General features: G+C 49.5%; 1 protein-coding gene across 1 annotated transcript in view; it reads right to left on the bottom strand.

Moving 5' to 3' along the window:
• CSMD2 (CUB and Sushi multiple domains 2) overlaps positions 1 to 12,398 on the bottom strand; it is a 90,373-nt gene that overhangs the window by 39,075 nt on the left and 38,900 nt on the right. The window contains exons 17-23 of the mRNA XM_059868782.1: positions 12,014 to 12,130; positions 10,300 to 10,509; positions 9,198 to 9,386; positions 7,799 to 7,976; positions 7,064 to 7,209; positions 3,485 to 3,565; positions 1,317 to 1,430 (exon numbers count right to left, since the gene is read on the bottom strand). Coding sequence (XP_059724765.1) covers positions 1,317 to 1,430; positions 3,485 to 3,565; positions 7,064 to 7,209; positions 7,799 to 7,976; positions 9,198 to 9,386; positions 10,300 to 10,509; positions 12,014 to 12,130 — 1,035 coding nt within the window. The remainder of the gene's footprint in view (positions 1 to 1,316; positions 1,431 to 3,484; positions 3,566 to 7,063; positions 7,210 to 7,798; positions 7,977 to 9,197; positions 9,387 to 10,299; positions 10,510 to 12,013; positions 12,131 to 12,398) is intronic.

The raw sequence follows: 12,398 nt of genomic DNA, 5'->3' as shown, positions 1-12,398 counted from the left end.
TCACACTCAAAGAATCCCACAAATCCCAACCATTGTCACACTCAAAGAATCCCAAAATCCCACAATCCCAACAACTGTCACACTCAAAGAAAGCAGCAAAGCCAACAAACCATTCCCACTGCCTTGATCCCTGGGGCTCAAAGAATCCCAACAATCCCAACAATTGTCACACTCAGAGAATCCCAAAATCCCACAATCCCAACAATTGTCACACTCAGAGAATCCCAAAATCCCACCAATCCCAACAATTGTCACACTCAAAGGAAGGAGCAAAGCCAACAAACCATTCCCACTGCCTTGATCCCTGGGGCTCAAAGAATCCCACAAATCCCACAATCCCAACAACTGTCACACTCAAAGAATCCCAAAATCCCACAAATCCCAACAACTGTCACACTCAAAGAATCCCAAAATCCCACAAATCCCAACAACTGTCACACTCAAAGAATCCCAAAATCCCACCAATCCCAACAATTGTCACACTCAAAGAATCCCAAAATCCCACAATCCCAACAAGTGTCACACTCAAAGGAAGCAGCAAAGCCAACAAACCATTCCCACTGCCTTGATCCCTGGGGCTCAAAGAATCCCACAAATCCCAACAATCCCAACAATTGTCACACTCAGAGAATCCCAAAATCCCACAAATCCCAACAACTGTCACACTCAAAGAATCCCAAAATCCCACAAATCCTGACAATTGTCACACTCAAAGAATCCCAGAAATCCCAACAATTGTCACACTCAGAGAATCCCAAAATCCCACAATCCCAACAACTGTCACACTCAAAGGATCCCAAAATCCCACAAATCCCAACAACTGTCACACTCAGAGAATCCCAAAATCCCACAATCCCAACAACTGTCACACTCAAAGAATCCCAAAATCCCACAAATCCTGACAATTGTCACACTCAAAGAATCCCAAAATCCCAACAACTGTCACACTCAGAGAATCCCAAAATCCCACAATCCCAACAATTGTCACCCTCAAAGGAAGGAGCAAAGCCCACAAACCATTCCCACTGCCCTGACCTCTCCCAAACCCGGCAGCACCACAACCAGAACTCTCCTGAGGCACAAAAACCTCTCCAGGAATCCCTGGAAACTTTGTGAGAACAAAGGTTGAAAGCACAGCTCATCCCATGGAATTGTTAACAGGGATGTGAGAACTCCAGCTCCTGCTCGGGGAGGGTCTCACTCCCTCCTCCCCAAAACCCCACACTCCTGGAAACGGGAAAATGAACCCCAAGGATGAAAAATGTGCCAAAAATCCTTCCCTGAGCAGGGCAAGCTGGGATTGATGGGATTTGTACCTTCACAGGTGGGTGGGGGTCCCTCAAACTGCAGGTGGGTGCCCAGCTTGCAGGTGAGGATCTCGTTGCCAATCAGGGTGAAGCCGGGGAGGCACCGGTACCTGACGATGTCACCTGGGGAGGGACACGGGGTGGGAGGGGGAAGTGCACCAGAAAAGGGGGAATTATGGGGGAAAAGGGGGAATCATGGGGGAAAAGGGGGGAATTATGGGATAAAGGGGGGAATTATGGGATAAAAGGGGGAAATTATGGGATAAAAGGGAGAATTATGGGGCAAAGGGGGGAAATTATGGGGGAAAAGGGGGAATTATGGGGGAAAAGGGGGAATTTATGGGGTAAAGGGGGGAATTATGGGGGAAAAGGGGGAAATTATGGGATAAAGGGGGAATTATGGGATAAAGGGGGAATTATGGGATAAAGGGGGGAATTATGGGATAAAAGGGGGAATTATGGGATAAAAGGGGGAATTATGGGGTAAAGGGGGGAATTATGGGGTAAAGGGGAGAATTATGGGGGAAAAGGGGGAAATTATGGGGTAAAGGGGGAATTATGGGGTAAACGGGGGAATTATGGGGTAAAGGGGGAATTATGGGGTAAAGGGGGGAATTATGGGATAAAGGGGGAAATTATGGGGTAAAGGGGGAATTATGGGGTAAAAAGGGGAATTTATGGGGTAAAGGGGGAATTATGGGGTAAAGGGGGAAATTATGGGGCAAAAGGGGGAATTATGGGGCAAAAAGGGGGAATTATGGGATAAAAGGGGGAATTATGGGGTAAAGGGGGGAATTATGGGATAAAGGGGGGAATTATGGGATAAAAGGGGGGAATTATGGGATAAAAGGGGAGAATTATGGGATAAAAGGGGGGAATTATGGGGGAAAAGGGGGAATTATGGGGTAAAGGGGGAATTATGGGGTAAAGGGGGAATTATGGGGTAAAGGGGGAAATTATGGGGTAAAGGGGAGAATTATGGGGGAAAAGGGGGAAATTATGGGGTAAAGGGGGAATTATGGGGTAAAGGGGGGAATTATGGGGCAAAAGGGGGAAATTATGGGATAAGGGGGGAATTATGGGGTAAAAGGGGAATTATGGGGCAAAAGGGGGGATTGCAGAGATAAAGGGGGAAATTATGGGATAAAAGGGGGAAATGCAGGGATAAAAGGGGAAATAAGAGGGATAAAGAGGGAAATTATGGGATAAAAGGGGAAATGCAGAGATAAAAGGGGGAATGGAGGGATAAAAGGGGAAAATAAGGGGATAAAAGGGAGAAATTATGGGATAAAAGGGAGGATAGCAGAGATAAAAGGGGGAAATAGAGAGATGAAAGGGGAAATTATGGGATAAAGGGGGAAATTATGGGATAAAGGGGGAAATGTAGAGATAAAAGGGGAAATTGCAGGGATAAAAGGGCAAAATAGGGGGATAAAAGGGGAAATGGGGGATAAAAGGAGAAATTATGGGATAAAAGGGGGAATAGAGGGATTAAAGGGGGAAATGCAAGGATAAAAGGGGTAAACATTAGAATACAAAGTTTAATGCAGAAATAAATAGGGTAGGCGCAGAAAAAAGGGGTAAATACAGAAATAAAAGGGGGAATGGAGGGATGAAGGGGGAAATAGGGGCATAAAAAGGGAAATTATGGGATAAAAGGGGGAAATGCAGGGATAAAAGGTGTAAATCATAAATAAAAGGCTAGGAAAGCCATGCTGGAGTCACCCTGGGATAAACTCCTGTCACCACACCAGATCTGGGAATTATTCCAGGTGCAGACTCCCCTCAAAGAGAGCAGCCAGGGTGAGAAGCTGCTCCCAGAAAAATCCTGGCTGCAGCCACTCCAAAATGTGGATGACAAAATAAAAAAGAAAAAAAAAAATCACAAAAAAATCTCCTGAAAGATCCCCCAAAAAAGCAGAATAAAAGCTCCAAAGCTTCATGTGCAACACCTGAGAAATATCATTATTCCCAAAGAGTCCTGGGAGATTCCAAACAGGCTCAAATCTCTCCCAAAACATTTTCCCAGGAAGGAAAATTCTGGGAGCAACGGGAACACTTGGATGTTGATCTCCCATGGAAAACCCACGTGGAAAGCCAGGATTTGGGGGGAAAAATGCACTGCCAGGAGCTGGAGAGGTGGGAGTGAGGATGAGGAGGAGGAGGGAAGGTTTTACCAATGTTGAACTCCTCATTTTCCGTGATGATCTCGGCGTTGGGAACCATGGTGGGAGGCTGGCAGCGGAAAAGCTGGAAAGCTGGGAAAGCAAGGGAGGAGCAGCACGTCCTGAAGGCAGCCACCATGGAAGCAGGGAAATTCCTCCCTCCCCACCAGGAAAATCCTCCCACCCCACCAGGAAAATCCTCCTTTTCCACCAGGAAATTCCTCCCACCCCACCAGGAAATTCCTCCTTTTCCATAAGGAAAGTCCTCCCTCTCTACAAGGAAAATTCTCCTTTTCCACCAGGAAATTCCTCCCTCTCCATCAGGAAATTCCTCCCTCCCCACCAGGAAAATCCTCCTTTGCCACCAGGAAAATCCTCCCTTTCCAAAAGGAAATTTCTCCCTCTCCACCAGGAAATTCCTCCTTTTCCACAGGGAAATTCCTCCCACCCCACCAGGAAAATCCTCCTTTTCCACCAGAAAATTCCTCCCTTTCCACAGGGAAATTCCTCCCACTCCACCAGGAAAATCCTCGTTTTCCATCAGGAAAATCCTCCCACCCCACCAGGAAATTCCTCCTTTTCCATAAGAAAAGTCCTCCCTCTCTACAAGGAAAATTCTCCTTTTCCACCAGGAAATTCCTCCCTCCCCACCAGGAAAATCCTCCTTTGCCACCAGGAAAATCCTCCCACCCCACCAGGAAATTCCTCCTTTTCCACCAGGAAATTCCTCCCTTTCCACAGGGAAATTTCTCCCTCTCCACCAGGAAAATCCTTCCTTTCCACAAAGAAATTCCTTCCTCCCCATAAGGAAATTCCTCCCTCCCCACCAGGAAAATCCTCCTTTGCCACCAGGAAAATCCTCCCTCCCCACCAGGAAAATCCTCCTTTGCCACCAGGAAAATCCTCCCTTTCCAAAAGGAAATTTCTCCCTCTCCACCAGGAAAATCCTCCTTTTCCACCAGGAAAATGCTCCCACCCCACCAGGAAAATCCTCCTTTGCCACCAGGAAATTCCTCCCTCTCCACAGGGAAATTCCTCCCGCTCCACCAGGAAAATCCTCCTTTGCCACAGGGAAATTCCTCCCTCCCCATCAGAAAAATCCTCCTTTTCCACAAGAAAAATCCTCTCTCCCCACAAGAAAATTCCTCTTTCCCCATCAGGAAAATCCTCCCACCCCACCAGGAAATTCCTCCTTTTCCACCAGGAAATTCCTCCCTTTCCAAAAGGAAATTTCTCCCTCTCCACCAGGAAAATCCTTCCTTTTCCATAAGAAAATCCTCCCTCTCTACAAGGAAAATCCTCCTTTTCCACCAGGGCAATCCTCTCTCCCCACCAGGAAAATCCTCCCTTTCCAAAAGGAAATTTCTCCCTTTCTTTGTGGAAAAACACTGAGCTGAAAAACTTCCTGGGGGAAAAAAAAAATTGGTTTGAAAAATTATGTGGAAACAAAAACTGGGCTGAAAAACTTCATTGAAAAAACAATTGGGCTGAAAAAAATGCTGGGAAAAAACTGGTTTGATAAACTTTGTGGGGAAAAAAAATGGGCTGAAAAACTTCCTGGAAAAAAAATGGTTTGAAAAATTTTGTGGGAAAAAAACTGGGCTGAAAAACTTCCTGGGGAAACCTGGTTTGATAAACTTTGTGGGAAACAAAACCTGGGCTGAAAATCTTCCTGGAAAAAAAAAATGGTTTGATAAACTTTGTGGAAAAAAAAATGGGCTGAAAAACTTCCTGGTAAAAAATTGGTTTGAAAAATTTTGTGGAAACAAAAACTGGGCTGAAAAACTTCCTGGGGAAACCTGGCCTGAAAAATGTCATTGAAAAAAAAACTGGGCTGAAAAAATTGCTGGGAAAAAAAATGGTTTGAAAAATTTTGTGGGAAAAAAATGGGCTGGAAAAAAATTGGTTTGAAAAATTTTGTGGGAAAAAAATTGGTCTGAAAATCTTCCTGGAAAAAAATTGGTTTGAAAAATTTTGTGGAAACAAAAACTGGGCTGAAAAATCTTCCTGGAAAAAAAAATGGTTTGATAAATTTTGTGGGAAAAAAAATGGTTTAAAAGATTTTGTGGAAACAAAAAATGGGCTGAAAAACTTCCTGGAAAAAAATTGGTTTGAAAAATTTTGTGGAAAAAAAACTGGTCAGAAAAACTTCCTGGGGAAACCTGGCCTGAAAAATGTCAATGCAAACAAGTGGGCTGAGCAGCTCTGTGGAAAGCTTGGGGTCAAAGGGTCTTTTTTGGCCTTTTCCCAGACCTTTCCCCAGTATCCCCACCATTCCCCAGGAATTGTGCTTTTCCCAGACCTTTCCCCAGTATCCCCACCATTCCCCAGGAATTGTGCTTTTCCCAGACCTTTCCCCAGTATCCCCACCATTGCCCCAGGAATTGTGCTTTTCCCAGACCTTTCCCCAGTATCCCCAATACTCCCCCAGGAATTGTGCTTTTCCCAGACCTTTCCCCAGCATCCCCACCACTCCCCCAGGAATTGTGCTTTTCCCAGACCTTTTCCCAGACCTTTCCCCAGTATCCCCACCACTCCCCCAGGAATTGTGCTTTTCCCAGACCTTTCCCCAGTATCCCCACCACTCCCCCAGGAATTGTGCTTTTCCCAGACCTTTCCCCAGTATCCCCAATATTCCCCCAGGAATTGTGCTTTTCCCAGACCTTTCCCCAGTATCCCCACCATTCCCCAGGAATTGTGCTTTTCCCAGACCTTTCCCCAGCATCCCCACCATTCCCCCAGGAATTGTGCTTTTCCCAGACCTTTCCCCAGTATCCCCAACACTCCCCAGGGAATTGTGCTTTTCCCAGACCTTTCCCCAGTATCCCCACCACTCCCCCAGGAATTGTGCTTTTCCCAGACCTTTTCCCAGACCTTCCCCCAGTATCCCCACCACTCCCCCAGGAATTGTGCTTTTCCCAGACCTTTCCCCAGCATCCCCACCACTCCCCAGGAATTGTGCTTTTCCCAGACCTTTCCCCAGTATCCCCAACACTCCCCCAGGAATTGTGCTTTTCCCAGACCTCTCCCCAGCATCCCCAACACTCCCCCAGGAATTGTGCTTTTCCCAGACCTTTCCCCAGTATCCCCACCATTCCCCCAGGAATTGTGTTTTTCCCAGACCTTTTTCCAGTATCCCCACCATTGCCCCAGGAATTGTGCTTTTCCCAGACCTTTCCCCAGTATCCCCAACACTCCCCAGGAATTGTGCTTTTCCCAGACCTTTCCCCAGTATCCCCACCATTCCCCCAGGAATTGTGCTTTTCCCAGACCTTTCCCCAGGATCCCCACCATTGCCCAGGAATTGTGCTTTTCCCAGACCTTTCCCCAGTATCCCCACCACTCCCCAGGAATTGTGCTTTTCCCAGACCTTTCCCCAGTATCCCCACCACTCCCCAGGAATTGTGCTTTTCCCAGACCTTTTCCCAGACCTTTCCCCAGTATCCCCACCATTCCCCCAGGAATTGTGCTTTTCCCAGACCTTTTCCCAGACCTTTCCCCAGCATCCCCACCACTCCCCTAGGAATTGTGCTTTTCCCAGACCTTTCCCCAGCATCCCCACCACTCCCCCAGGAGAGCAGCAGCCCAGACCGTGGAAGGCGATGGCGAAGATGCCGCCGTTGGCGCCGTCGCTGTGGAATTTCAGCAGGACCTGGTTGGAGGAGCTCTGGGCAGATTTCTTGGCTGAGTTGCCTGTGAACACCCCCAGCTGGGGGGCTGTTTGCTGGGGCCCGTCCCTGATGGCAGGAACACAAAGAAAAGTTGATTTTTCCAAGGATTTAAGCCCGGGAATCCTCCTCCCTTCCTCATCCTCCCTTTCCCACACCCACATTTCCAGCCCCCTGCTCCAGTGTAACCCCTACAACCTCTCCTGGCTCCCAGCTGACAATCAGAAGCACGAGTTTCACTTTTAACCTCAGAAATGGAGGAATTAGGACCTGTTTCCCAAAGGAATTTCACTCCCTGCTTGCCCAGCAAAACATGGATGGTGAATATCCCCTTCAGAACACCGGGGGATATTCTGAAGGTCAGACTTTGAGTACTACCAGCTCAAAATCTGGTCACAAACTCTTTAATCAGAGCTCCCCTGGCTGCCTGAAGTTGATAACCTCCATTATTATGCATAAAGAATATTTTTATTTATTCATATTAAAATAAAGCTCAAAAAAAAAAAAAATTAATTTCTCTTTTTTTCTCCAACACACCAGGAAGCTCCCAGCCTGCCAAGGGGATCCCAGGGGTCCCTTTCCCAGCTGCTGCCATTCCAAAGCCAGGAGTGTTCCCCAGAATGAGTCCTTGGAGTGGCTGCTGACCCTCTGCACCCACCAGACAGTGATGAAGTCGTTGTAGGGCTCTGTCTGCAGCAGGGTGAAGTTCAGGTGGATCCCATAGCCCACGGGCACTGTCAGCAGCCAGGTGCAATCCTGGGAATTTGGGTACTGGTTGGGGAAGCCAGGAGAGTAAACTGTCCCATTCTGGGCTGTGACATTGCCCCCACAAGGCACTGCAGGGGAGCAGAGAGAAACACAAACCCAGTGAGGAAACAGCCCCTTAAACACTCTCATATCCCATTTTTATTCGTGGTTTTGGTACAAAAGTAACAATTCTGCACACAGAAAAATCCAGATCTTGGCCTGACTTGCCTCACATAATTCCTGTCTGCTACAAGCACAGAGCAGCACTGGGAGAGCAGCTGAGGATTTGTGTTCTCTGGGGTTCAAGGACTTACAAGAGGGCAAATATCACCTCTCTCCCTCCTTCCCAGCTCCTGCAGAGCCAGGGCTGGGATAAAGGTCAGTGCTCCCGGGAAAAGGGCTGGGAAATCTTCAATAAGCAGGTCTGAGCTTCTTAAAGGTTCACCTGAAACCCTTCTGGAAGTCAATCCCACAGAATTCCTGCCAGCAGCCCGAGGGGTGAAAGGCTGAAACAGCCATGAGGGGCTTGGAAAAGAGAACTTGGGTGAGTTTGGATGTCTGGAATGTAAATCTTCAGCCTGCAGAGTCCTCTGAGCACAGTTTTCAGAAAAAAAAACACCTTGGAAGATTCCTGAGGATCTCCCACCTGGATCATTTTGGAGATGCCCATGAAGGAGAGACAGGGACACACACAGAGTCCTCAGAGCTGCCAGGGACTACTTTTATTTATCAGAGCTAAACCAAGGGAAGCTGGATGTTGTTGAGGGAATAAAGCAGGAAGGAATTACCACTCCAAGGCCCCTGGACTGTGTCACACAGAAATATCAACCAAGGGAAGCTGGATGTTGTTGAGGGAATAAATCAGCAAGGAATTACCACTCTGAGGCCCCTGGACTGTGTCACACAGAAATACCAACCAAGGGAAGCTGGATGTGGTTGTGGGAATAAAGCAGGAAGGAATTACCACTCCAAGGCCCCTGGACTGTGTCACACAGAAATACCAACCAAGGGAGCTGGATGTGGTTGTGGGAATAAAGCAGGAAGGAATTACCACTCTGAGGCCCCTGGACTGTGTCACACAGCAATAACAGCTCCAGCAGGGAGGTGAGAGACACAGATTCTCCTCACCCACACCCCAAGACTCAACCCCCCCTCAGAAGCTGCCGAAACACCCCAAATATTCCCCCCAACACCTCATGGAGCCCACATTTCCCTCCCAGAGCTCATTCCCAGCCACACCTTTGCTCCCAGAGCAAAGCCAGCCCACCCAGCCCAGGGAGCCGAAGTGCCCAGGTGAGCCCAGGCCGTACCTTCACACCTGGGCAGGGGGTGGTCCCAGTTCCTGTTGGTGCCGTGCTGGCAGGTGAGCACGGGGTGGCCGATGAGCTGGTAGCCAGGCAGGCACTCGAAGGAGATGGACTGGCCAACGTTGTAGCCAGCTCCTCTCACCACCCCGTTGGCAAAGGGCTCCGGGTCGGGGCATTCCTGCAGCTCGTAGGCTGGGAAAACACGACGGGAACGAGCTCGTGTTTCACCTCCCAGGGAAAAAGGGACAGGGCAAGGAGAAACGGCCCCAGGCTGTGCCAGGGGACTGCAGGATGGAGTTCAGGAGGAATTTCTTCTTGGAAAGGGGTGGAAGGGGGTGCCCAGGGAGGTTTGGAGTCAACAGCCATGGAATTAACTCAACAACCATAGAGTTAACTCAACAACCACAGAATTAACTCTACAACCATGGAGTTAACTCAACAACCAGAGAATTAACTCAACAACCAGAGAATTAACTCAGCAACCACAGAGTTAACTCAACAACCATGGAATTAACTCAACAACCATGGAGTTAACTCAGCAACCACAGAGTTAACTCAACAACCATGGAATTAACTCAACAACCATGGAGTTAACTCAACAACCAGAGAATTAACTCAACAACCAGAGACTTAACTCAACAACCAGAGAATTAACTCAGCAACCACAGAGTTAACTCAACAACCACAGAATTAACTCAACAACCACAGAGTTAACACAACAACCACTGAATTAACTCAACAACCACAGAGTCAGCAACCACAGAGTTAACTCAAAACCCACAGAATTAACTCAACAACCAGAGAATTAACTCAACAACCACGGAATTAACTCAACAACCATGGAGTTAACTCAACAACCACTGATTTAACTCAGCAACCACTGAATTAACTCAGCAACCACTGAATTAACTCAAAACCCATGGAATTAACTCAACAACCACTGAATTAACTCAACACCCACGGAATTAACCCAACACCCATGGAGTTAACTCAACAACCACGGAGTCAACAACCGCAGAGTTAACTCAACACCCACGGAATTAACCCAACACCCACGGAGTTAACTCAACAACGGCCAGCCCGGGGCAGGGCTGTCCCTGCTCACCCTGGTACTCCAGCTTGAAGCCGGGTTTGTTCTGGGAGTGGTCGCTGTGGAAGTAGACGGCGGTCTCGTGGGAGGTGGACAGCAGGGAGCCGGGCAGCTCGGCGCCGCTGAAGCGCCCGATGACGCCGCTGGTGTCGTAGGGCCCGTTCCGGATCTCCACAAAGTCGTGGTTGGGCTCCGTGGAGAAGTTCAGGAACTGGATGTGGGCACCTGGAAAAAGGGAAGGAGGAGTTTGGCTCTAAAAATTGCAGCTGAGATTTTGCACCAGCTCCAACAGCAGCCCCAACATCAGCACTAACCCCAGCTCCAATCCCAAAACCAAACCCAACTCCAACCCCAGCACCAAGATCAGCACCAACCCCAGCTCCAACACCAGTACCAACCCCAACATCAGCACCAACCCCAGCTCCAATCCCAAAACCAAACCCAACTCCAACCCCAGCACCTACATCAGCACCAACCCCAACATCAGCACTAACCCCAGCTCCAATCCCAAAACCAAACCCAACTCCAACCCCAGCACCAAGATCAGCACTAACCCCAGCTCCAACACCAGCACCAACCCCAACATCAGCACCAACCCTGGCTCCAATCCTGATACCAAACCCTGCTCCAACAGCAGCACCAAGATCAGCACTAACCCCAGCTCCAATACCAGCACCAACCCCAGCTCCAATACCAGCACCAACCCCAGCTCCAATCCCAGCACCAAGATCAGCACCAACCCCAGCTCCAACACCAGTACCAACCCCAATATCAGCACCAAACCCAGCTCCAATCCCAAAACCAAACCCAATTCCAACCCAAGCTCCAACCACAGTACCAACCCCAGCTCCAACACCAGCACCAACCCCAACACCAGCACTAACCCTGGCCTCAACCCCAACCCCAGCTTTAAACTCAGCTCCAACCCCAACATCAGCACCAACCCCAGCTCCAATCCCAGTCCCAAACCCAGCTCCAACATCAGCACCAACCCTGGCCCCAACCCCAACCCCAGCTTTAAACTCATCTCCAACCCCAGCTCTAACCCTTGTTCCAGTCCCAATCCCAACCCCAGCTCCAATCCCAGTCCCAAACCCAGCTCCAACAGCAGCACCAACCCTGGCCCCAACCCCAACCCCAGCTTTAAACTCAGCTCCAACCCCAACATCAGCACCAACCCCAGCTCCAATCCCAGTCCCAAACCCAGCTCCAACATCAGCACCAACCCTGGCCCCAACCCCAACCCCAGCTTTAAACTCATCTCCAACCCCAGCTCTAACCCTTGTTCCAATCCCAATCCCAACCCCAGCTCCAATCCCAATCCCAACCCCAGCTCCAATCCCAAGCCCAGCTCCAGTCCCAGCTCCAGCCCCAGCAGTGCCCACCTGCAGAGCCCAGGACAGCCCGGGCACTCAGCAGGACTTTAACTGCCCTGGGGACACAGAGTGCTTTCAAACTGACCCAGAGGAGCTCTGGAGTGGAGCTTAGGAAGGAATTCCTCCCTGGGAGGGTGGGGAGGCCCTGGCTCAGAGAAGCTGTGGCTGCCCCTGGATCCCTGGCAGTGTCCCATCCAGGCTGGATGGGGCTTGGAGCACCCTGGGATAGTTTCCCCTGGCAGGGGGTGGAATGAGATGATCTTGAGGTTCTTCCCAACCCAAACCAGTCAGGGATTCTCTGATTTTTCACCTCCTCTTCTGTGACAGCACCAACCCTAACCCAGCTCTCTCACCAAACCCCACTGGCAGCAGGATCCTCCACGTGCAGTCCAGGTTGCTGGGGTAATTTCCTGGGAATCCTGGGCTCAGGAGCACTCCTTCCATCTCTTCTGCTGTTCCTCCACACTGGGCTGGAAAAACAACAGGGTTCATTGGCAGGATGCAGTCACAGGATCCCTTCCAGGATCCCTGAGGGGTCTGTCTGGGTGAGGGCCATGGGAAATCAAGGAATTAAAGACTCAGCTGAGAAAAAGGAACCAGCACCAAGTTTCCAGGCCCTGCAGGGCCACATCAGGAATGGATGTGCCTTTCTCCTGCCCTTGGGAGATGAAGACTGAGCCCAGGGATCCAGTTTGGGCCACCACAGAGGGAGAGCCAGATGTGAGCAGTGAGGGGGGG

This window comes from Haemorhous mexicanus, chromosome 27 (assembly GCF_027477595.1).
Source record: "Haemorhous mexicanus isolate bHaeMex1 chromosome 27, bHaeMex1.pri, whole genome shotgun sequence".
Classification (NCBI taxonomy): domain Eukaryota; kingdom Metazoa; phylum Chordata; class Aves; order Passeriformes; family Fringillidae; genus Haemorhous; species Haemorhous mexicanus.
Note: the sequence above shows the minus strand (reverse complement) of the source record. Positions and strands in the feature narration are given on the sequence as shown.